General features: G+C 38.7%; 1 protein-coding gene across 29 annotated transcripts in view; it reads left to right on the forward strand.

The window, feature by feature from the left end:
• EPB41L2 (erythrocyte membrane protein band 4.1 like 2) overlaps window positions 1-26,246 on the forward strand; it is a 228,489-nt gene that overhangs the window by 130,688 nt on the left and 71,555 nt on the right. For all 29 annotated transcript variants that reach the window (XM_074397461.1, XM_074397454.1, XM_074397450.1 and 26 more), the window contains exons 4-5: window positions 8,580-8,684; window positions 24,348-24,390. In XM_074397461.1, the coding sequence (XP_074253562.1) occupies window positions 8,580-8,684; window positions 24,348-24,390 (148 nt within the window). The remainder of the gene's footprint in view (window positions 1-8,579; window positions 8,685-24,347; window positions 24,391-26,246) is intronic.

Consider the following 26,246-nt stretch of genomic DNA (forward strand, 5'->3'; position numbering starts at 1 on the left):
GAGACCAGCTTGGCTAAGATGGTGAAACCCCATCTGCCTTTAACAACAAATTTTTAGCCAGGCATGGTGGCATGCACCTGTAGTCTCAGCTACTCAGGAAGCTGAGGCAGGCTGCAGTGAGCCAAGATTGTGCTGCTTTACTCCAGCCTTAGCAACAGAACCACACCCCATCTCTTAAAAAGAAAAGAAAAAAATGTATATACATATGTCTTCTATATTTATGTATCTACATGCGTATGTTTGTATATTATATATAATATGTATCTTTTTTGAGTATTTGGGAAAAATGTTTTCAAACTCAATTCTTATTAATGATCAGGGAAATTTTTCTTAATACTCTTCCTTTACTGTAAATGTCTCATTCACTACTGGAATTATGCTTTTAACAAACACACAAAATCATTGACCAGGATTTCTTTTTCCTGGGGTTTGAATGAACTTTGGGACAGAGATGTGTTGACAGCTCCCTTGGATTGGTAGGAAAAGAATTATCTGATAAATCACAGCCTTAGGTTATTTAAGACACTCTCTCTTCTTCTGTATGGTTTTATTGGATTCCCTTCCCCCGCCAACAATGTGTCAGTTGTTGTGTTTGCTCTGTGCATACCTTTCTTTCCTTGGCCTTTTATATTTGCATAGTGTAATTTGGAGCTAGTGCAAAATACATAGCTTCAAGGCTGTAATGTATAGATTGCATTGTGCACTTCCCATCAGCGTCTCCTCGGCACACAATAACTGCAGTGTGGAGGGCCCTCCTCGGAGACAGTGATGGTGTTTATGAAACGCCAGTGGTGTGTGGCGTTCACTGCAATCTGCCGGGTAAGCAGTTGCACAAATTCCTCCAAGTTGAGAGGCCTCCAGAAATGTCATGTTTTGGCCTCGGTATTGAATGCCACAAATAACAGCACAGGCATGGGGAACTTTGCTCAGCCTCTCAGATTCCAGCCTTCCTTTCTTTGGCTGCATATGCAGTAGATTTCATTGCCTCTTTTTCTTTTTAAATGAAAGTTCTCAAAAGCTAGCTTTCTAATTTTTGGATAATGTATTTTGAGCTCATCTAAATTGTCTTCTTTTGTCTCTCTTCTTTGGGTATCCATAATATAGTATGTAGGTGTTTTAAAAATCTAAAACCCTGATACCTGGAAAGTAGACCAAAGGGCTTTTGTTGTTGTTGTTTGTGTTTTTTTTTTTTTTTTTGAGACGGAGTCTTGCCCTGTCCCTTGGGCTGGAGTACAATGGCACGATCTCAGCTCACTGCAACCTCTTCCTCATGGGTTCAAGCAATTCTCCAGCCTCAGCCTCCTGAGTAGCTGTAATTACAGGCGCCTCCTCCCACGCCCAGCTATTATTTTTATTTTATTATTTTATTTTTTAGTAGAAACAGAGTTTCACTATTTGGCTAAGTTGGTCTTGAATGCCTGACCCTGTGATCCATCCGCCTCAGCCTCCCAGAGTGCTAGGATCACAAGCGTGAGCCACCGCACCTGGCCTTTTTGTTTGCTTTTTAAAGTTTTCAACCCATTAACTTCATATTGCTAGTAAGTGGTATAAGTAGGTTTAGGGAGAGGCAGACAGAGGAAAAATAGATAGCTAAGCTTGTTGGCATTTAATATAGAAAGTTATATTCAAAATACTTGTTTTTGAAGTGTATTTGGCAAGTTTTATTAACAGTTGCATGGTTTTATTGTTTAATGAACTTGATGCTACATTGTCAGAATAGATTGACACAGTGTGTGCTTTATGAAGATTCTACTGTAAGAACAGAAACAAAGCAAAGGCATGCTTCAGATAGCAAGAAGAAATGACAGCAAAAGTGATGTCTTAGTGGAGGAATGTGCAAGACTAGAAAACCCCCTGTCCCTTCTGCATAAAGATGAAGTATAGCCTACTCTTAAGAGGAAGAGGCAGATTGGGTTTTTTGCTTATTTCGTTTCTCTAGTTCCCCAAAAGTATTTGGAAATGCTCTAGTTTACTAAGGAAGATTATAACCACAATGTAGCATTGTGAAAATGAAGTGTTGGACTGTGCTGGTCTTCTCCCAGAATCCATTTGGCAGTGCGTGTTTAGTTTAGGTCCTTGAACATCATGGATTGGTAGTCCATGAGCTAGATCAAGAAGATTGTGTAAGAAATCAGAAGGCCTGAATTCTAGACTCAACTCTGCCAACTTTTTGACTGGCCTTAACGGCATTGAGCCATTCATTCCACTTGCAGATAACTTTTGGCCTACTCTTCAGCTAAATGTTCAGTTGGAGGCACTGAAGTAAGATGTGCTTTTTCTTAAAGAACTTAGTATCTGAAAGTAGTAAGTATCAAAAGGAGAAGAATAGAAGAGTAAGTGCCATAGATGTGAAAGAATACTCTTGAAGGAGAATGATGAACTATTGGGAGATTGGAATAGGCTTCATGGGGAAGGATACTATGGAGATTTGCTTACAAGAAGAGGTAGAGTTTTGACATTTGGAAATACATCAGGGGAAAAAAGTAGAATATGTCTTGATAAGTCAGTATTTCTCTTTATCTGGAACAATATCCCCAAATTGCTATGAAGACTAATGAAGCAACTACGTGTACTGGTATCTTAGGTGCAAGTTATGAAGCAAAATTATGTGTGTATTTTACTTGGTTAACAAATGTGTATTTGTAGTCCTTTAATGCAGTAGAATTCAAGTTATTATTTATTTTAAAAAATGTTACTAGGAGAAAGTTATTTTCCTGGATAGAAATGTAGAATATTAGTATATATTACTAGCACACATAAGAATTTAATTATTTTAAAAGAAATTTGGAAAATCAAACTGAAAAATTAGATAAATCTCTATAACCTTATTTTTCTTATTTGTGAAATAAGGAAGTTGGATTAAATAACTGAAAACTTTAAAATCATATTTAAAATCAATTATTATTTTAGAGCAGCACAAAAAGGTATTGTAATTTCAGCTGGCTTTAATGAATCCATGTAATAAGCCAAACATATTATTGATCACTGTAAACATACTTCATTTAATTCTCTTCTCACCATTATAAGGTGGGTGCTTTTAAAGAGAGGAAACTGAGGCCTAGAGGAGTTATGTAATTTGCTGTGGTTGCAGAGCTATTAAGATAGGACTGGGGTCAAGCCCAGGACACTGTGATAATACTACAGTACTTTTCTTCTATATTGTTAAGAATTGATGATTCTCAAGAAAGATGGAACATCCCAGAATCTGGTGGGAGTGGAAGAACTATCTTGAAGAACAATTTCGACTTACATGCCCCCATACGTTTTTATGTGCTACCATTATACATTGTGCCTTGGTTCTTTACCCCCACCCCAAAGAGAATTGTTATTTATGGATTGTGTTGTGAACAGTGTGAAGACCAAGTTGTGAGCCATTGGATGGTATTGCTGTCCAAGCTGTCCCAATCAAGTTTGATTGCAGATTAGTGCTGTAAAATGTTGTAGCTTGGAACATTCACATGTAGCATTTAGTATGTGTCTCTGATAATCTGATGCTTTTTAGAATGTAAGAAGAAACATGCTACTTATTTTGTTTGCCTTTTAGAATAAGCCTCCAAAGCGAATCTGTTTTAGGTTTCTTAGAAGTGAGTGTTCTGTGTTTTTTTTGTTACAAATTTCCTTCTCAGTCCTTCTTTTTATTCTCTAGCTTTAGTTCCCTCTTGTCTTGATGACTTTATTATAGCTATTTAGAAAAATAATGCATGTTAGAACCCTTTAAATGTTGCGTATAAATAATAAATTAGTACAATGAAATCATTGTAGATTAATAAATTTTATTAATTTTGCTAGGGATTCAGTGAGCTTTCTTAATTTGAAGTTTTACAGCATTCTTTTAATATTGCCTTTCCTTTATTTCTCTCATCTCCACCTAGGACTCTGACAAGATATTTGTAGACCCCTCATTCTGTTCTCCGTGTCTGTGAAGTTCTTTCATATTGTCCTTCCCTTTGTTTTTCTCAGCCACATTCTGGATAGTTTTTTTCAGATCTATCTTACAGTTCACTGGATTTCTCTTCAGCTGTGCCATATCCTGTCCATTTGGATTATAACTTAGTTACTATAGTTTTCATTTCTACATGTTTTACTTTGTTATTTTCAAAACCTGCTTTTTGATACTCACTTTTTCCTTAGTCATATTTTAAAACATTTCTTATAAACACATAAAACATACATATTTTGTGTTTTGTAGTTGATAATTCTATTATGTGCAGTCTCTGAAGATGTGATTCTGATACTGTGTCTAACTTTTTTTTTTTTTTTTTTTTTGAGATGGAGTTTCTTGTTACCCAGGCTGGAGTGCAATGGCGCCATCTTGGCTCACCCCAACCTCCGCCTCCTGGGCTCAGGCAATTCTCCTGCCTCAGCCTCCTAAGTAGCTGGGATTACAGGCACGCGCTACCACGCCCAGATAGTTTTTTTTTTTTTTTTTTGTATTTTTAGTAGAGACGGGGTTTCACCGTATTGACCAGGATGGTCTCGATCTCTCGACCTCGTGATCCGCCCACCTCGGCCTCCCAAAGTGCTGGGATTACAGGCTTGAACCACCGCGCCCGGCCTGTGTCTAACTTTTAATTATGGTGTCTGGTTTCCGGGTAGTTCTGTGATTTTTAATTCATGTTTTTTAGGATTTTTGTCTATGAGAATTTCTTGCTTCTCTCAGGCAGGTAGGCACAGGCTTCCTTCAGGCAGTCAGCACATCTTGGACTGGTTTAAAATGGATTTTCTTTTGGCATTTGTGAATCAAACAGATGTGATACCAGTGTCTACATCTGTGTTAGGGTCAGATAGTGGTACAGGTTGAGTATCTTTTATCTGAAATGCTTTGGACTAGAAATGTTTGATATTTCAAGTTTTTTTCAGATTTCGTAATACTTGAGCACTCCAAATCAAGAGATTGGAAATCCGAAATGCTCCAATGAGCATTTCGTTTGAACGTAATGTTGGCATTGAAAAAATGGATTTTGGAGCATTTCACATTTTGGGTTTTTGGATTTGGGATGGTCAATCTGTAATTCTTTCCTATCTCATTTCTTGAGGTGTGGTCTTTAGAACAGTAATTCTGTTGTAGAATACCTTAGTAAATGTTGTATTAAAAAATAGTGGGCTCTTTTTCTTTTGCTAAATAGTTTTGGGAAACAGCAGGTTTCCCAAGTGAAAGGAATGATGGGAAACAGGGTTTTTGCATTGCAGAACTCCTTAGGTTATCTGTTATACAAATAGGTGTTTTTGATGCTCAGTAATAATATGCAATACGCAGAATTTTTCTTGTCCCACTCTACTGAGGTTTTGGGAATGAGGGATATATATAACTAGTGGGACGAGTGGGACCAGCAGAACATAACTTTGGCAAATATGGTTGGCCTCTTGATACTGGCTTCTGCCAATAGCCTTCTTGCCGTCTCCACTGTGTTTATACCACTTTATGACCATATGTGTGCGTGTACGTGTGCGTGTGTGTGTGTTCTGTAAACTCCCTGAGGGATGTTATGATTGTATCTGCTATTCCTTATTCTCAGGGTAAAACATTGTCATTGAGCAGAGCTCTTGTATCAGGCTATCTCGTAGGCCATTGGTCACTTCTCTTTGGGCCAGTTGGGCAAGGTTATGTCCAAATTGGTAGATACATAATGCTTTATTTTTGGCTTCCCAGTTATTTTCTTTCTCTGCCAGTTGCTTATACATTTCCTGAGACTATGTGTGTTGTACTCGTCATTGATTCCCCGGTATCTTAACATAGGAACAGACACATATGGATCGATATAGATTGAGTCTTAGCTTGGCAAGCCTTCACAGTCATCTGAGAGTTGGACAGTGTAACCAGCAGTCATATTGCATGTTTATTCTGGATGGCTTCCTTTTTCATTTCACTGTATCCTCCAGTATCTTTTTAACAGAAATTGACTCAGTCTCTATAAACATACAAAGTAAAAAGTAAGCTGTATAAACATCCAAAGTAAAAAGTAAGTTATTTTGAATATCTGTTTTCTCTACCTCAAAAAATCATTTCCTCCTCTAAGATTCACTTCAGATATTATATTCTTGGTGAAGCTGTAATTTCTCTGTCTCATTTACTCATTCCATTTCTGGTGTTCCAATAGCACTTTGTGCATTGCTTTCTCAACATGTGCTTCATGGCGTTGCATTTTTGCTTTTCCTTCCAGATTTTGAGTTCATTGAGGGTGGAGAGGCAGATGGAAGCTTAAGTAACCTGTATGTGCAATCCAGATCTCATCAAGCATTGAGAATATCTGTTTCCTGGAGAGAGAAGGAAAGAATAGTAGAGAAGCAGTCTTAGCATCTAGAAACATTTTGGGATGTGGGATAGTGAAAGAATATTTGACAGCAGAGTACAGCTGTGATTGGTTGAGGCATATTCCATCTCACTGGGTTAATTTGATTCTCACATGAGCTCTGAGGGAGTTATTATCCTCATTTTACAGTCAGGGAGACTAAGTGGTTTTCCGTTGTCACACTGGTCCAGTAATAGAAAATACTTAAAAAATGTTGACTGATAGAGGAACTAGGTCGGATAGAGGAACTGGTCCAGCTGTCATGCTGAAACCTCATGTATGGCCAGCATACCAACCCCAAATTGTAGTGGTGAGCTGTGTGGGTGTTTTTTTTCTCTCAATCTTGTAGGGGAATTCTGTCCATGAGGGTATGTTCCTATTTTTGAAATGGAAGCCAGTGAGAAAGTGTGAATTATTAATAAGAGTTGACTTGAAGCTAATGTTAGAATTGGAGGGTATTTTCTCCTTGAACTGAGATGTGTCTTTGTAGACATCAGGTGTCTTCAATATCCTTTTTACCCTAATTTGAAATAGCATCATAACCAATTGTTATGTACTGCAGCTCTTTTAGTACTCACCACACCTCTTGTGGTATCTGGTATCTGTTATCCTCATTTCACAGATGTGCAGATTAAGGCAAGCAGACTTTAAGTGTCTTGCTGTGGGTCACATAGCTTATAAATAGTGGAAGCGTGTTTAGAACTATGGTGTTTGGCACACAGAGCCCAATACTCTTATTCTCTACACTGTATTTGTATATACTTTTAATGTATAGACAAACAAGCACATATCTATCTTAAACATACCCAGTGATTTAATTGGCTGTGAAATCCTGATTGTGAAGCTATAGTATGTATATGGTACATTGCTTTTTTAAATTTTTTATTATTTATGTATTTATTTATTGAGATAGGGTCTCACTGTCACCAGGCTGGAGTGCAGTGGTGTGTACACAGCTTACTGTAGCCTCCGCCTCCCAGGCTTAAGCAGTCCTTTCACCCCAGCCTCCCGAGCAGCAGAGACTATAAGCACACACCACCATACCTGGTTAATTTTTGTATATTTTTTTTTTTGTAGCGATGAGGTTTTACCATGTTGCCCAGGCTGATCTCGAACTCCTGAGCTCAAGAGATCTGCCCACGTCAGCCTCAACGTGCTGGGATTACAGGCGTGAGCTATCATGCCTGGTCTTAAATTGCTTATTATGTTGAAATAATGTAATCCGTGTAGCATTCTCCTTCTTCCCTTCACAATTTGATGCAGTTCTATTCTTTTGAGAAATGTTATCATAAGAGGCATAATAATAAAAGTACCAGATTCTCCTCCTCAAGATATATGTGGGGGGAACATTAATTTTCGCACACTGGATGAACTAGTGCACATTTTAATAGTGAGAGGGCATTCATTTTGAGAATGGAAAAGTCTGATGGCTTTTTCTTTTTCACTAGCAATCCATTGGTGGCTTTTATCAGTGCGTCTGGGGAGGAGGTGTGTGTCTGACCTGACCTCATAGTTGGGTTGTTTGAGGGGTGTGCATCTTAATTGGAAATGAGTCACCACTCTGCTTATGTTTTGCCATTGATTAGACAATGAGCTTTTCTTCTATGGCTGTCAAAGACTCCTACATCTCTGTTCACAGCAGCTTCTTAAATTAAAAAGAAAAATCTATTCAAGGTAAAAATATGTTAAGCCCTTAGAGGCAGTTGATTTCTTGTCCCGCTTCCATTATCTTGTATTTTTAGAATTTATCCTAGGGAGTGAACACCGTATCATTCTCTAGGAAAATTGTAAATAGAAGCATAACTTGTATAGGAAAAAAAAGTCTGTTCTACAGATACCATGAACAAAAATAAAACATTAGACCTAAGTGCTGATAGGATAAATTATGTTAGGTTATACTGAATACTAGAGCTAAATGATTTTCCTGTGGAGTAGTATACTTTATAGATATGAGCCACCTTGAGGAATTGATGGAAGCAGTTTGAACATTTTTAAAATAAGAAAATGAACAGCTAACATTTTGCTTTTTTAGTCCTTTTTATGTTTATATCGAGTAGCAATAAAGCAGATGGTGCTTGCTTATGCTTTTGTTTTAGATTTTATGCTTTGTCTATGTGTGCAGGGTGGGAGGGCTAAAGTTAAAAAATTAATCACTTTTGTTAGAAAATGATAAAACAAATATTCAATGTTAATTTATAATGAATCATGTATCTGATATGATGTCTTTTATTTATAGCAGTCTTGGAATCTTTACTACTTGAAAAGTAAAGTTACTATTTTTTTCTCCAGAAACGTGCTAAGGGACAAGTGTTATTTGACAGAGTGTGTGAACACCTCAATCTCTTGGAGAAGGACTACTTTGGACTTTTGTTTCAGGAAAGCCCTGAGCAGAAAGTAAGTGATTTCAAGTTTATTTGTATCTTTTTAGAACATATTGTATTTATTTTTCTTAAACAGTTTATCTCAGTTTAAAATTTAGCTGTAAAATAACTTAGATGTTTATTATGACTTCATTGTGAAATCTGGTAATTACTGAAAAACTATCTTGTGTAGAGAGAAACCACCCGTAGCTTTTTGGCATGTGTGTGTGCATGTGTGCACGTGCTTTGCACTTAACAACGTGAGCAGACAGAATAGAATGTCATCAGTGGAAAACTGATGTTCTGGCGTAAAGAGAACACAGACTAAATGGTATCATTTCAGTCACTTTTGGCTCTCAGTCACTCAGTCCGGCCTTTTGCTACCAGGTAATCACAGCTGATCACATCAGCTCATATTGTGCAGTCACCTGTATGCTCGGTGTTAAGGCATACCTGAAAATCAGGGATGGTAGCTTATTGGACCGATTCTGTCTAAGGATACCAAGAACACTTGCTCACAGTGAAAGGGGTTACTCTCCATTATCTGACACTCAAATTACAGTCAGTCGAACAGAGCAATCAATAGAAGGACAGAAGTGTGAATTTTATTTGCCTGCGTTGCTATCATTGTTTGTATTTACACGTCCTACTAATGAAATAGAGGATAGTAAGGGTGATAATTATATATACTTTAAGTTTTCTCGACTTGCTTTGCCTTAAATACTTGGTATCTAATTTGTGGTTTAATTCCATGTTTAAACTAAAGTCAATTAAATTGCATGACTGCCTGCTGAGTAGTATACCAGTATTCTTAATAGAACTCTGTTTAGAGTACTGTTCTCAGATGTAATAGCACATTTGACTAAATAAATTAGGTGTTTTTTACGATAAATTGTAAGGTGGTCTTGATATTGTTTCCAGTTATGTGCTCTTCTGTTGGTCCTAAAAGCTGCAAAAAAGGAAGTGGTAGAATTTGGTTAGGACTATCTATTTTTTTTGAGATTGTATACTGTTAGATTCATAGGAGCATATAATAAAATCTTTGTAAAGCAGAGGGACAATTCAGTATGTTGTACAATATGTAGAACAACATGTTATCTTAGTAGACATAGGATATACTACCTTAAGAAATCTGGGCTAGGCGTGGTGGCTTATGCCTGTAATCCCAGCACTTGGGAGGCCAAGGCAGGTGGATCGCTTGAGATCTGGAGCTCAAGACTAGCCCGACGAAGGTAGTAAAACCCTGTTTCAACTAAAATTACAAAATTTAGCTGGGCGTGGTGGCGCATGCCTGTAGTCCCAGCTACTCGAGAGGCTGAGGCAGGAGAATCGCTTGAACCCGGGAGGCAGAGGTTGCAGTGAGCCAAGATCGTGACATTGCACTCCAGCCTGGGTGACAGAGCGAGACTCCATCTCAAAAAAGAAAGAAAGAAAAAAGAAATTCGGTATTTTTTGAATACTAGTTTTGCATAAGAAAGAATAGTATTTATTTAGATAGTAGGATATACTATTTTTTATTTTGACAACTCTCAATTTATGTGTCCACTTCATAGCTTTCACTGAATCTCAGACTCATATTCTTAACTGCCTCCTGGATGTGGGAATTGACAGTTCCCTCTCTGTTGTCTGTACATTTAGTACACACCTTGTTTGTGTGTTACTCTTTCTCCCTATTATTCTATGAATTCCTTGAGAATAGAAGCTATGCCTTACTTATCTGAGCAGCCTCTGTATTTGTAGACATTAACTGCTAGTTATTACCTGTGTGTCATTTCACACCTATAAGTGTATCCACTCTAATGAAAATAGAAAATAGCAAGTGTTGGCAAGGATGTGGAGAGACTGGAGATGATGTGTACTGTCGGTAGGTAGGTAAACTGATACAACCACTCTGGAAAACACTGTGGAGCTTCCACAGAAAGTTAAAACTAGAACTACTGGCCAGCACAGAGTGGCTCACGCCTGTTATCCCAGCACTTTGGGAGGCCAAGGCAGGTGGATCACGGGGTCAGGAGTTTAAGATCAGCCTGAATGACATAGTGAAACCCCATTTCTACTAAAAATACAAAAATTAGCTGGGCATGGTGGTGCGCACCTGTAGTCCCAGCTACTTGGGAGGCTGAGGCAAGAAAATCACTTGAACCTGGGAGATAGAGGTTTCAGTGAGCGGATATCATGCCATTGCACTCCAGCGTGGGCAACAAGTGTGAAAATCCATCTTAACGACAACAGCAAAATAGGACTACTACATGATCTAGCAGTCCCACTTCTGAGTATATATACAAAATAATTGAAGGCAAGATCTTGAAGAGATATTTGGATACCTATGTTCATTGTGGCATTATTCACAACAACCAAGAGATGGAAGCAGCCTAAATGTCCATTAATGGATGAATAAAGAAAATGTGGTATATACATACAATGGAGTATGTATGTACATATCAATACATACTCAGCATTGAGAGAGAAGGAAATCCTGTCACATGTTATATCATGGATTAACCTAGAGGACACTATGTTAAGTGAGTTAAGGCAGTCACTAAAAGACAAGCACTGTAGGATTCCACTTATATGAAGCAGACTCATAGAAACAGAGAGTAGAATGGTGGTTGCTAGGGGCTGGGGGAGGAGGAGTTAGGGAATTGTTGTTTAATAGGTAGAGTTTCAGTTTTGCAAGATGTAAAAGTTTTAGAGATCTGTTGCACAATGAGAATAGAGTTTACATTACCGAACTGTACATTAATAAATGGTTAAAATGGCAAGTTTTATGTTATGTGCATTTTACCACAATTAAAAGTAACCCCACTAGCTGTGTAAAAACCAGTGTGCTCACTGCTGAGGTTGTAACCATAAACCGTGAGAACCGAGACCCTGCCCTCAGGGATGTCCCTGCTTATGTTTTAGTTGAGGAGGCAGAGTGGAAAAGCTAATTCTGTAGTTATTGGATTTTGACTGCTACTCTGCAGGAAAAAGTCAGGATGCTAACAGGAAGACTCTGCTTAGGAGGAAGTGATGCATAAACAGAAATCTCACGTGTGAGTGGACTTTGGCTGGGTGATGGGACACGGGAAGCACATACACGAGGCCCCGAGACTGGAGCAACTGTCTGCTTAAAAGCTGGAAAGAAGCCTGGTGTGGGTTAGTAAGGGAAGGATGAGATCAGGCTAGGGGAAAGGCTGGGTGTTAATGAGGCTCAGATCATGCAGGGCCATTTAAGGCTATACATTAAGGCTTGGGACATTTCCTTTTTGCTAAGAAAAATGGCAAATTGTTGATAGGCTGAAGCAAGGATGTAGATGACCAGTTTTGTCTTTAAAAAGGTCATTTTGATTGACGGTGGGAATGGGATGAGAGGGGACTTGAGTAGGGCTGTGCACCCAAAGCACGAAAGTAGCCTTGAGTAAGGTTGTAGCAGTGGAAGTAGAAAAGCGAGTGATTTAAGAGAGAGTGAGAAAGGAGGCTGACTCAATCTGATGAATGATTGGGCATGAAGGATGACAGATACCAAGAATTAAGGCCTGGGTTTCTGGATGGGTGGAAGTGTTCAGTAAGAAGGGAAGGAGGACTCTATTGGGGGTTGATAGGGGATATCCGAGTGTAGTTTCTGACATACCGAGTTTTAGGTTCAATAACTTAAGGAAAGAACAGGTAAATAAATGAATTTAGTTTTGGATGTGTCTTAAAGAATGGCAGCCTGCATGGAACAAATACCCCACTCTAGATATAATCTGTCTTAGCAGTGCAGGGTGCATGGGGTAGCTTTATTTCCTGACATGAATATCATATTTATGTGGAGGCTTGTAACCAGGCGTAGTCCTTTGTAACTTACCTGTTTTGAAAAGAATCAGAGGTGGCTTTTACCGTAAAAATATTCCAAATAAAGCAGAAATGGCTGTTAACAGCTGATCATTCTGGATCATTCTGGGATTCTCACTAGGCAGCAGGCACAATTCTAAGCACCTTACCTGGGTTGTCTCATATAGTTCTCAGAATAATCCTAAGAGGATTATTATTATTATTAATAGAGGATCATTATTAGCTACACTTTGTAGATGCAGAAATTTGAGGCATAGAGAAATTAAAGAAGTCACCCAAGTTCACCTAGCCAATAATGTTGGTGATAAGATTCAAATTCAGGCAAAAAACTCAGAAGAAAAAAATAAATTTTAGATTTTAGGGAAAATGCAACAGTTGTAAACCTTCTGTCAGTCAAGGTAAAAATGGGCACAGTTTTTTATAGGTATCATAACTGGAAAGTAGAATAATACCAACTTGCCTCAGAGGAATTTTTCATGTTCTCAAATTCTAAAAGTCACCTTGCAGGAATTTACACATGAGATGTTGAAGGACATTGTGCGCTGAGTTCTTAGGATGAGTTTCACAGATGATGTTTCTGTTACATTGTCAATAAATTTAAGGACATGAGCTGACTTATTGTTGGTGATTCTGTGATGGTCCGTGCCAGTGCTGCTCAAAAGAGTCTTCTTCCTTTGTGTTAGAATCACCTGGAGGATGGATTTTCAATTAGGAATCTTGCTTGTCTCTCTCCTACCTCCATTGTTCTTAAACACACACGTGCGCATGCGCACACACACAGCAATGCAGGTTCATTGGGTATGCCGTAATTCCTCCCTTTCCAGTTAAAACATAGTGCCATCAGTATTTAATTTACATGTAGGATGTGGAAGGATGTTATAGGCTGAACAGGGATATGTCCTATTCCTCAGATATGTTGGGCCAGAAAACAGATTAATCTTTGGTCAGGCTAATATTTTCAAGTATTAGCTTTCCAGTGATCTAATTCAATTCAATGATAGAGGTTAATATACCCTGTCCTAAATACCAGCTGGACATTTATTACGGACCAGATAGAAGACACTTTCAAGCTTTACTACCTGACAAGGGCCTGTGGTATGAATATTTTATATTGTTATATTAAGGCAGATCTATAAATTTTGGAAATCATATGAGCAGTTTAGTGTTGACATTCTATTATAGCTATTGAGAATTATGGCCAGTATTCTGGATGTGGACAAGTAAGGGACATTCTGCATAGAAGAAAAATAATCGTTCCAGCATGCATGATCATGATGTGGGTGTGGAGTTTCAAGTTGTCCGAAGGGCTGGAGGATGTGGCAGTTCCAGCCTCTCCAGATAGGAAAGACTTGTGAGGGGTAGGCAAGTTGGCAGGGGGAGGTAGAGACTGGTGTTGCAGCTGTGTTTTCTCATGAGCACACTGTTTTAACTTAGATCATGGGTTAATTTGGGGTGACTTTGTGGGGAGTGCTAATGGAGTTTATGGGAAAGCAGCTGGAAAAATAAGCAAAGATCATTCTTTGGATCTTGTATCTCATGCTGAGATACCTAGGTTTTAAGTAGGAGGTAGCATGGTCAGGTTAGGGCAGCAGAAAGAATCTGCTCATGGTGTGAAGCAAGATTATAGGGGATTGAGACCAGAGGTAGGAAGATCAGGAGACAGTTACAGTAGTCCAGTCCAGAGATGATGGGGCAGTGGTACTAGGAGTGAAGAGAAAAGAACAAAAATTCTGCATAGGTAATGTCCACAGGACTTTGTAACTGTCATCTCTGAGCTATGGCAGCAGGTGGGTGGGGGAAGAATTGGGGAAAAATCCTAGGTTTCAGGGTTGGGTAGCTGGTGAGCTTGATGGAGACTTTTACAAAGGGACTTTGGAGGAGGAGCAGCAGTTTGAGGTATAACCTAGGGAGCGGAGATGGAATTTAATTTCTATTTTGCCAACTTGGACATGTTTCTAAGCTGTTGGCTAGATGATTGGTGAACAGGGAGAAGGTGAAGGATGAAGAACATTAACAGTAAAGAATTTGAGAGGCTGGGTGTGGTGGCTCACACCTGTAATCCCAGCACTTTAGGAGGCCCAGGCAGGGGGATCACTTGAGCCCAGGAGTTTGAGACCAGCCTGGGCAACATACTGAGACTTTGTCTCTACAAAAAAATTTAAAAAATTAGCCAGGCATAGTGGTACATACCTTTAGTCCCAGCTACTTGGAGGAGGGGAGAGGGGTATTGAGGTGGGAGGATCACTTGAGCATAGTAGGTCGAGGCAGCAATGTGCTATGATTGCACGGCTGCACTCTAGTCTAGGTGACAGAGCAAGACTCTGTCTTTAAAAAAAAAGGAAATTTGAGAGTGAGTATAAACTATTGTTTAAAGAAGTGCTTGGCTGTGGAGAAAAGAACAGATGGGAGAATGATACTAGAGAATATAGACCTGCAGTGTCCGATACAAGTTTTCATGATGATGGAAATGTTCGATACCTGCACTGTCCAGCATGGCAGCCATTGGCTATTGGTCACTTGAAAGATGGTTAGTGTGTCTGAGGAAATCAACTTAAATTTTATTTCCTGTAACTAATTTAAATTCAAATAGCCTCATGTGACCAGTGGCTATCATATTGCACAGCAGAGAGAGTTAAATAAGAGTTTTGGGGTTGGCAGCTTTACTTTGATGGAAATCACTTTGAGTTTAGCTATGAGAAAGCCCAAGAAAAGTTTATTGTTGAAGAGAGAGGAGAGTGACTGTGATGATGAAAGTCATGAAGAGGATTAGCCTTGAATAAAGAGGTGATGTCATCCTGAGTCTGCAAGAAACAGAATAAGAGGTGGCACAGTTGTTAAAAAAAAAAAAAAAATCTTAGTTGAGCAAAGTGCAGCCTCAAATCTCTGTGAAATAGAGGGTAAAAACATTTTCTTAAGAGTTACTAGGGTAGCAGTGGGACAGGAGAGGCAGCCAACCAAGAATTAGTATGTGGATTGCAGTTAACAGTTCTGCTGAGATTTTGGGGGAGAGGGTCCATAAAATTGTGATGGGAGCAGAATATATTTGTGTGCGTTTTTCTCTGATTGCCATCAGCAACCTGAGTATCATAGTTGAGAAATGGATTATTAGCACGATTCTCAGTTGACTATGTTCATGGAGGCAATAGTAGGAGGAGAAAGGATTGTGAAGTCTGGAGTTGCTGATGAGATGTAATTAAGTTGATTATTCACAGGGTCTCAGGAAGGAAAATTCCTAAAGCTGTAATAGGCCGATGAACTGGGAGAACAAAGGATGAATGTTCAAAGATGTTGGAGAGCAGATACAGTGGGGACAAATGGGTAGAAAATTAGAAGGAGAGGTGGAAGTGATTGCATCTGAGAATGGGCTGTTGAAGTCAAAGGAGGTGAAGAGCTGAGTGATAATGACAAGACCGAGGGTGTGGCCGTGGAAGGGGATGGCGGAAGCCAAGGAGGGATTAAGATCACTAAGGAAGAAAATTCGAAGATAAAGGTACATTTGGTTGGATCTACTGTAGCGTTCTCGTTGATAAAAAGATGCTAATGCTAAATAAGGAATTCCTAATTCCTTATTATACACGGTAGTTCCTCTTACGAAAGGTAAGATGAACCTATAAAATTATATACATGCTATGTATATAGGCTTTAACTCAAAAACTTTGGGAACTAAAGAATGAGGTCTCCTTTCTGAGGCATTCACTTTTCAGGAGTGAATATTTAATTATAATTAGCAATATATTTAATTATTAATATATAATCTAACATGATTATATATGAATAATTTTGTTTTGTGCAATTAAAAAAAAATTCTACCTGCTTATTTAGACAAAATCCAGTCCTCAAGACATCTAGGCAAAACAACTCTTATTTTTCTGAAATAGATTTGTATGGTGTCCTTTTTTTTCCCAAGGAAATTTATTACTATTATACTAACTCAGCTCAGTCAGTCCTGCTTTGTTTGAACCCATGCAGTTTTAACAACAGAATATAATGATATAAGCATCTTTCTCTTTCATGCTGAACATTACCTGTACTTATGGGAAATTTTGATACTTACTTCAACCCATTATACAGTGAAGGCGAATGAAAACCATGATTGTTTATATAAAAATTTTTCATGGAGAGAAAATTTACACATTCTTTTGGTTTTAATGTTACTGTATCTCTCATAGTTGAGACACTGAGATGAAAGCCTTTTTAGTTCATTCTGAGTATGAAAATCTATCATTGTTAGTGTTAAAGCTTTTTAATGTCTATTGAGAGTGCTTATATAAACTTTACTATGGAAAATGTTGTTAAAAATATGTGGAATCAAGAAATATGTTATTCAATATGGAATCCAAGTCCATATAGTTCCTGTATTCATGTCTAAACAAAACCATCATTAAAGGTTTTGGACTCTCTTTAAAGGGAAAAATACTGTCTTGAATTTTTGATGTTAATAGTTTGGCATTTGGCCCAAAATGACATTATAATGTAATTTGGCTGCAAGCTATATTGAAAAAGGAGCTTGTTAGAAATGTAGTTGATATCCACTGCTAACTTTATGAAAATTAATTGAAGCAGTCATCTAAGAGTCAGACCATTTCCTTCCAGAAACTAGAAGTAAAAACTCAAATATTAAACTGTTTGCATATATAAACCATTCTTTAAAAAGTTCTACATCCAATCCAGTTAAACTTTATAATCCCTCATTCTCCCAGATGTGTAGTGAATGTTTCACTGTGATACAGTGCCTGTAACTTTTTTCCTGGCACCAGCATTACGGTAGAGTTCTTTTAAATCCAATTTAGGCAAAGGTATATTAAAGGGGATCTGTTTCAGTGCTATAAATTTCTGTGAGAAAATGCAGATTCTAGACAAAACTACTTTTAACTTTTAAAATTTAGTAAGTGAATTGGATTGAATTTGTTAATTTCTCTTACCTGGCCAAATTAGAGATCACCTAAAGCAAATGAGGAAGGCATGGCGAGGCATTTGAAGAAACTTCTAACTCTGGGATCTTAGGGTCTAACTTAAAGAGGAATTAAATGAGTGACAGAGATTTTTGGGGTGAGGTTGGGGAAGGAACTGTTAAAGAAAAACCTATTCTAATGCTTGTTAAAACAGTAAGACAGATTTTATTCAGGACTATGGCAATAAGTATAAGGACCTTTGTGATGGGGTTTTGCAGTAGCGAGAGAGATTGGGCTCAATTCCAGATACAAGGAAAAGTGGGAATTTATCAGAAATCCAGGGTGATTAGTTATTGAGGGTAGGGGATTCTCACTAAACCAACTTACTAACAGGATTCTTGCTAAAGTTGGATTGTTCATAGATGGATACAGAAGTCCAAAAGTTGACACCTACTTGGGAAGAGGATTCAGAAGCACTTGACTAAAGTTTGGTCAGGAAAAGACTCTGCCAGAACTAGAAGATGGATTTTGTGACTGTATTTTGGGTTGTTATCAGGTCAAGCATGGTCAGGACCCTGCTGTGTGCAACTGCACACCCAGACTACTAATAGGATGCTGCAGGTTGATGACTGTGGTTGTGTATCTGTGTCAGGTGAAAGTGATTAGCAAGTAGAATCAAAAGACCTGACATTCTTTGGTACAGCTGTTGTGATGGGGATTCAAAAGATCACTTAGGTAGGGAATGTGGAAACTGCCCTGCCCGGCCTTTCTGCAGGAAGCTGTCAACAATTAGGTTTACTCAGTGAAGACTGACAAGCCAGTAGGACTTGAAAAATGTCTCTCTATATTTAGCTTTCAGGAAAAGAGAGGAATTTCTACATAAAAAGAACTCCAGTGCTATTCTACTCGAAGAGTGGTCCAAGGACCAGCAGTGTTGGCATCATGCCGAAGCTTCTTAGAAATGAGGAACTCTAGTACTCACCATAGACCTGCTCAAATAGTCTTTATTTTAACTAGATATTCAGGTGATTCATATGCCCCTTTAAAGTTTGAGAAGCACTGATGAAGGGGTAAACTATTCTTTTGATGTAGCAGAGCATTATAGGAATTTGAAATGTCATGAAAGCCATGGGAGTAGCGGAGTCCTGGTGATCCCATGTGTTCGTGGTCCCAGAAGTGTTCAAATATTCATAGCCACTGAGGCAAGAGAGTTAGACCATTTCCCAAATATGGACATTTGGAACATATATTCTCTGAGGTTCTTTACAACACTGCATTCTATGAATATAAATACAGTATTATGAGTCGTAATTAAGCTTTTTTCCCCTAGATGTTTCTGTTACTAGACCATAATTGAGAATCATCTTCAACACTTTTTCTGGGAACCTGTATGGAAAATGTCGTAGGGGATATGTTGGAAGACACTTTCATGCTCAGATTTGTGGCAGATAAAGAGTAAGATTAAGGAGGTTCTCTAACAGAAAGACTTTAGTGTAAAGTACATATAAGCAGTTATTCACTGTGCTGCTTAGTTAAAAAAAATTTCTGTAACCTTTTAAGGCAGGAAGAAAAACTCCCACCTCTTTTTGTGCCATGGATTCCTTTGGCAGTCTGATAAATTCTACAGGCTGCTTCTCAGAACAGTGTTTTCTATGTATAACTATAATAAAGTATACAGGGCTACAAAGAAAGCCAATAACTAAGTAACATGAATATAGTGACCCTATTTTTTAAATCTGAAGTCTGATTTATTAACTTTTTGTGGGCAGAGATATTCATGTAGAGATTAAATTCTTTAGTGTATATAAATAGTAATCTAAAATTTGAGACAAATAATAGATATGTGTATTAGTTCATTTTTACACTGCTGATAAAGGCATACCTGAGGCTGGCCAATTTAAAAAAGAAAGGTTTATTGAACTTAACAGTTCCACATGGCTGGGGAGACCTCACAATCATGGTGGAAGGGAAGGAGGAGCAAGTCACATTTTATGTGGATGGCAGCAGGCAGAGAGAGAGCTTTTGCAGAGAAACTCCCGTTTTTAAAACCATCAGATCTCATGAGACCCATTCACTATCATGAAAACGGGATGGAAAGGCCCACCCCCATGATTCAATAACCTCCCACCAGGCCCCTTCCATAACACATGGCAATTATGGGAGCTACAAAATGAGATTTGGGTGGGGACACAGAGTCAAATCATATTAGTATGTGTTTTCATTTCTATGTTAATCTTCAATGTCTAATCTAATAGCTACTGTGATTTCAAAATATTGCCTAGCATAAATAGTTTTTTTTTTTTTGAGACAGAGCCTCACTCTCTTGCCAGGCTGTAGTGCAGTGGTGCGAGCTTGGCTCACTGAAACCTCCACCTCCCAGATTCAGGTGATTCTCCTGCCTCAGCCTCCCGAGTAGCTAGAACTACAGGCGTGTGCCACCACGCCCAGCTAATTTTTTTTATTTTTAGTAGAGACAGGATTTTGCCGTGTTGGCCAGGATGGTCTAAATCTCTTGACCTCGTGATCCACCTGTCTCGGCATCCCAAAGTGCTGGGATTACAGACATGAACCACCACACCCAGCAATAAATTGTATTTTAAGATCTGCAGCTACTACAGTGTGATGTGGAAATGTTTTTTGTTTCTGCTGGTGACAAAGAGGTGCTGCTGATATTAACCAGGTTTTTTTCCTGCTATGTTCCTAATTGACAGTGATGCTACGTTTCAGTTAGAAGTTAGTGAAAATAAACATGTGACATTTTTTCCCCCAAACTTGAGTTTATTATCTCCTGATTTCATGTTTGAAGATGGTTTAATGATACTCGATATTCTAAGGTCTCATTTTATTTTTAGTTTACTTATGATGGAAGCCTGTTTTAGGATTCCTTGTAACTTTTATTATTAGTGTCTTATTTTACCAGTTGGTCATTCAGGAGATAAATATTTACTCTGTTCATGTTTTGGGTTGGAGTGAGAGTAGAGAGGGAAAGTGATGAGGATACTGAATTGAGTAAGTGACTGTTCCTACTCTTTGGTAGTTGGCAAAATACTTATTTATTTTTTAATAAACCAAGATACATTTTTTGAAATCTGATAAAGGTTTCAGCTTTCGAGTTTTGCGTGGTTGCTTGTACCTTAAGATTCGGGAAACACTGTCTTGCCTGATCTTGAATTGCCTGAAGCTGTCACTTTCCCGGGTTCTTTTTCTGGAGAATGTTTTAGGATGTTCCCAGGGACATCCTAAAAAATCTGTTTTAAAAAATTTGCCAGGTGGGTTTTTACCATCAGCCAAAATGTAGAAAAGCTTAGCTGGATAATATTTTAACATGTACATGGAAGCACTTAGACTAGTCATACCTGTGACTGTTTTCATGAGAAGGGATCATGTTATTGATGCCTTCATTTCCAAGAATAATCTTTTCTACACTGAGGCAGCTTTATATAGAAAGGGCTGACATGAGACATTTTCTCTGAGGAAAAGGGGTTTGGTTTTCATTTCATATCTCCTGTGAATATCATAACCCTATTTTGTGAACCCAAAGTCTGATTTATTAACTTTTTGTGGGCAGAAATATTCATGTAGAGATTAAATTCTTTAATGTATGTATCACACCACCTATGGAAATAGAAAATTATGTGAAGAAGAGATACATACTAAAAGATGATAATTTAGTTTTATCATTGCAAATAGTGACCTGCTAATGTTGATGTACTGGGGAAAGTACTTGCATGTATATTTATTCTTCAGGAATGAATATCGTTTGAAAACAACTACCCTATGAGGTGATCCCTGTTTTGTGTTTGAGGAAATTGAGGCTTGAAGGTAAAAAATGTGCCCAAGTTACAGAGTTAATGGAAAACCAGAATTTGACAGCATGTATTTCTGAATCCAAAGTTTATGTATGTGGCCAAAGTAGCCAAATCTTTAAGTCTAAAACCTGGCAGTGAATACTGTAACATATCATGGGGTAAGTGGGGGTGTTGTGTGTTGTGCTCATGCACCCCCATACATTTTTCTCATTCTCTGATGGCATTTTCCACCTTTTTGCATCTGCTTCTTGGTCCACTCAGCCCTCCTCCTTAAGCGTCAAACCAAGAATTTGGTTATTTTTATTATTTACTGTATTTACAAGTTTGGCTTACTATTTCTTTGTAACTGATAATGCAGATCATTAATTTGTGTTTCTTTTAAGTCATTTTTTGTTTTTTTTTTACTTAGGAATTTATGATGCTATATCCCACCTACCATCTAAGTACTCATTAGAGATACTTACTCAAGTAAAAATAATTGTACTAAAAATAACATAACTTGTGATCATTTAAGATGATCACAGCATGGAGAGGAAGGAGGCAAGCAATGGGCAGATATCAGTCAGCAGATACTAATTTAGTACTTACTGGTTGCCTAAAACTGCCAGGTACCCTGGAAGATATGAATAATACGATCTCTTCCAGCCCTTGCAAAGTTGTAGTACTAGGGATTGAGAAGACAGCCTAACGCTTGGCAAGAATGGAGCTTAACAGTGTGAACGTGAAGGTGTTTAGGAAAGATAAAACCAGGTGAGGAAATCATGCTGCTGTTTGATCACATCAGGTAAACTCCACCCACTTAGTCTTTGGATAGGGTTGAAAGTAAGCCATTTCAGCCTTCAAGAATCTCTCTGGCAGTGTTGTAGAAAGTGGTCTGAGAATGGCACGAAGTCTGAATTTGGCTGGCTGACTTTTCACTCATATTTACTGGGTTTTTAGAGCTCTCCTGACTCTCACTGTGGCCTATAGAAACTGTTAGGTAATTTGTACAAGGGCTCGGTGCTTTAGGTGAGAAGAGAAGGTGCCAGGTGGTTGAGACACAGTGTTAGTCTTTGACTAACCATTCTCTCCTGGAACCGAGAAGGGTTCTTTGTTGCTCTTCTGTGCCAGGATCTATATCAATGCTCATACTTAATGGAACAGGGCATTTGGAATGGTCTGTCTTTAAGACCAGCAATTTCTCCTCTACTTTCTTCTTTCTCTGTGTTAATGTTCTGGGGATTCTTTTTTTTTTTCTTTTCAATTTGGCACCATCTGATTCTGTTTTTCTTGCTATGGTTGTTCCTTGGGTAGAAATTCCACCCGTTTGCCCCTTTCTCACCTCTCTCCCAGCCTCCAACCAGTCTGGGCTAGAGGCTGAATGATGTGTTTTTTCATTCTTAAGCACTCATCAAGGCTGGCCATTTGTGAGCCAGCTGTTGGGTGGGACAGCAGCTGCAGTGCATGCAAACTGAATGGCAGGCTGTCTTCCCAAGGGAGAATTAGAGCTGCTCCCTCACATGGCACTGGAGGCCCCCTTAGAGAGGCCTGCTGCCCCTCACATGAGTAGTGCATGCAGCTGGGACACCAGTAATACGAAACTAGACCATGCTCTGGCAGTTCTTTATGGAGAGGTTTGAATATAACCAGTGTTAGAACAGAACCATGCACACCTTGGATCCTTGCTGCTCTGAGTGCAGGCCATGAACAGTTGTGAAACCCGAGCGGGCCGTGCAGCTCTGCTTTCACAGCATCTTACTCTTTCACTCTTTAATAGTATCAGTTATACCATTTTAATATGTCATTAAGACAGCAAGTTATTTTCTAGGTACTAAGCCTTTTAATTGTTTGTTTTATCTATCTGAATAAAATTCTGTGTAAGTACAGATATTACAATATGGCGAGCCCCAACCTTTTTGGCACCAGGTACTGGTTTTGTGGAAGGCAGTTTTTCCACAGACCGGGGTCGGGGTGAGGGCATGCTTTCGGGATGAAACTGCTCCACCTCAGATCATCAGGCATTAGTTGGAAGAGTCTCATAAGGAGCGAACTGCCTGGATCCCTCTCTTGTGCAGTTCGCAATAGGGTTTGTGCTCCTCTGAGAATCTAATACCAGTGGTGATCTGAGACGGGGCGGTGCTCAGACAGTAATACTTAGCTGCTGTTCATGTCCTGCTGTTCAGCCCAGTTCCTCACAGGCCCCAGTCAGTACCAGTCCATGGGCTGGGGTTGAGGACCCCTGTTATATTATTTTGGATACTGCTGAGAATGAATAAAACTAAGTAGAGTTATTTATTTGAATTAGTTTATTATCTCTCAAAAAATGCACTATGTTAGTGGTAACTTGAGGATAGAAAAATGTAAATATAAAAATATAAACAAAAAAACCTCAGTTTTTTTGGATTGATCTTTTGCCGATAGCTTTGAAAAACAAAAATTTCATGTCCGTAGGTGGTTCAAACCTGCTGGTTTAAATTTGGTCTTTTTTGCTTTAAGATACTATAATAGCTTCCTAGAGTTTTTCTTAAAGCTTTCTTAATGAGCAGACATGAGAGGAAAGTGAAAGGGAATTCCTTGTGATTGTGACTTCCAACTTAGAATGAGGTTAAGAAAAAAGAGGAATGTTATATTAAGACCAGGAAGGGAAATATCGTCTCCAATCTGACCTTACCTCACCTTACAATTACACAGTTGGAGGGAAAAGGAAGATTAAGGAAGAGAAGTAGTTGGCTTTAGGAGTTGAGATAATTGTGTTTGATTGGTATGTATGTACTTTTAGCCAATAGTTTCCATTTTCACACTTTATCCTTCATGATTAAGAACCCGTTATTGCCCTTGAAGAGCTCTCATTTCAGTGTCTGCAGGGGCTATAAGTTGGCAGTTCTGCTATTGAATAAAAGCTACCTGAAGATGTGTCTCATCATTTGGATCATTTTAGATGCAAGAGAATGAGGCCCATGAGACCCACCTTGAAAGCGTTTGAATATTTTATTTATAATACACACTTAAGACATTTACACACATACATACTTAAAAACAAAGCAATACTTAGCCCAGTGGAATGCCAGTAGGTGAAAGTTGCTTTGAACAGGACTTTGTTAAAAATGTGTTTATACTTGCATAAGTATGTGAACTGTGAACTGTTTTATTTTAGACTCTAGAGTATATTTCTTATGAGTTAATTTTTTTTCCCTCTTGCAGAACTGGCTAGATCCTGCAAAAGAAATAAAGAGACAACTGAGAAGTAAGTATTTATATAATCATCCTTTGAAGTTAAGGTAATCTTAACATCTATTTGTGATGTAAATGGTCAGTGGCAGAATGGCCAGTTTTATTGTGCATTTATGCTGTCATAGAAGTTAATAGTACTAATAATATTTTTGTGGAATTGTGACTGTTTTGTACATGGCTCAGGAGCCCCTACTTTTGCGAAAGTTCTAGACTCACATTCCTGAATACTCACCCAAATTGTCCTATGAAGTAATATCTGACCTTTTTTGGGGGGAATGAAAGAGAAGCTACTTTTCTGTAAATTTTACTCTCCATGTAAATTTTACTCCACTGACACCTGATACTGTGGCTTTGTCTGCTTCCTTTTGAAAGTGTACAGTCAGTTCAATGTGCACATCTTTGGCCACAGAGACATAGAGACACTGTTCCTGGATGTACTGGAGTGAGGACTGGGGAACAATCTTTTCAGTTCTCTGAGGTCACTGACATCTCTGCCCATTGGCTCTACAATCAAGGCTTGTAGTTAGGCCTCATCGTTCCTTTCTTCCCCTTTCCCCATTTGTTCTTGTTGTTGAATCCCAAAATCATCTCAAGGGTCCCACTCTAACTGGCTTCAGTTCCCTCTCTAGGCTCTGCCTCTGCAGGTTGTGTTGCCTGTGGCTGGGTTTTTGGTATCTGTGCCAAGAAACATGATCAACCAAGAGAAACCTCTGTTAGCGGATCTGGATACTTAATTTACTTCAGGGTCTGTGAATGACTGAAGTAGAGAAGGTAGGCAGCTACAGGTATTTGGAATTTTCAGTCTGGAGAATAAAATCTGAAGGCTGGTAAATTCCTAACTGCCCTCCTTGATGGTGGACCTCAGAGTTGTCCCAGGAGAAACCACTTCTCCAGGTGCCAGCCTGCAAGGTGCCCTTTGTACTGTTGATTTCATTTCTCTACTTAATATTCCTAAGGTCAAACTGCAACCAATCTGTACTTTCCCTTCTGCCCTTTTCATCTACCATGTAACTCCCACTTTAGGTTCTTCACATTGGTTTTCTTCATTTCTTTCTTTTGCTCTTGGATTATTTAACTTTTTGGTAGTCTTCCTTTCATTTCTTTGCTTTCCTACTCTCTTTTTTTATTCTGAGCATATACCTTATTTTTCCCATTTCCTCTCCCTGTAGACTCATCTTTCTTTTCCTTTTTTAAAATGCCTTTGATTAGAGCGACCAGCCTCCTGATTTGCCCAGGGCTAGGGGCTTCTCGGGATATGGACTTGAACTGCCAAAGTTGGAACCAGTTCCAGGCAGGCTAGCATAGTTGGTCACTCTCTCCTTTGATTATTATTCCTGGGTTTCCCGCATTCTCTTGTATTTATTTTCTTGGTGTTTCATCCATTTATGGTTGCTTCATGATGGGAAAGGTAGAAAAAGAAGAGGAATAAGTAGACAACAGATACGTTATGCTTGCATTATGGAAGAAACCGTACCAGAGTTTTGGACTTTTTCCTTTGTCCCTTTCTGCAGTTGTTACTTTGCAAAGTGCATGCATTCAGAAAGGTTACGCATGCTTAGTTCTTACACTGTGAAATCAAGACCTGCCAAGTGACCCACGCAGAGAGAGAACAGGGCAACCTCTGAAATATGATTGATGTTCCATTGAGTTGTTTCCTGTGGTTTTGTTTGGGATCTTGTTTGATTATTTGTGTGTGTGTGTGTGTGCCACACTCTCTTCAGAGTCATGGAGATTTCCTAACTTTTGGAGGCCAAACCTCTTGCTGATTACGAATCACGTTCTTATGTTTTGATTATCTGTGAAGTTTTAAAAACTTATTTCAGAACTTTTACCCTTGTGGATTGGCAAGATGAACAGTAAGATTCGACT

This window comes from Saimiri boliviensis, chromosome 4, assembly GCF_048565385.1.
Source record: "Saimiri boliviensis isolate mSaiBol1 chromosome 4, mSaiBol1.pri, whole genome shotgun sequence".
In the NCBI taxonomy this organism is placed as follows: domain Eukaryota; kingdom Metazoa; phylum Chordata; class Mammalia; order Primates; family Cebidae; genus Saimiri; species Saimiri boliviensis.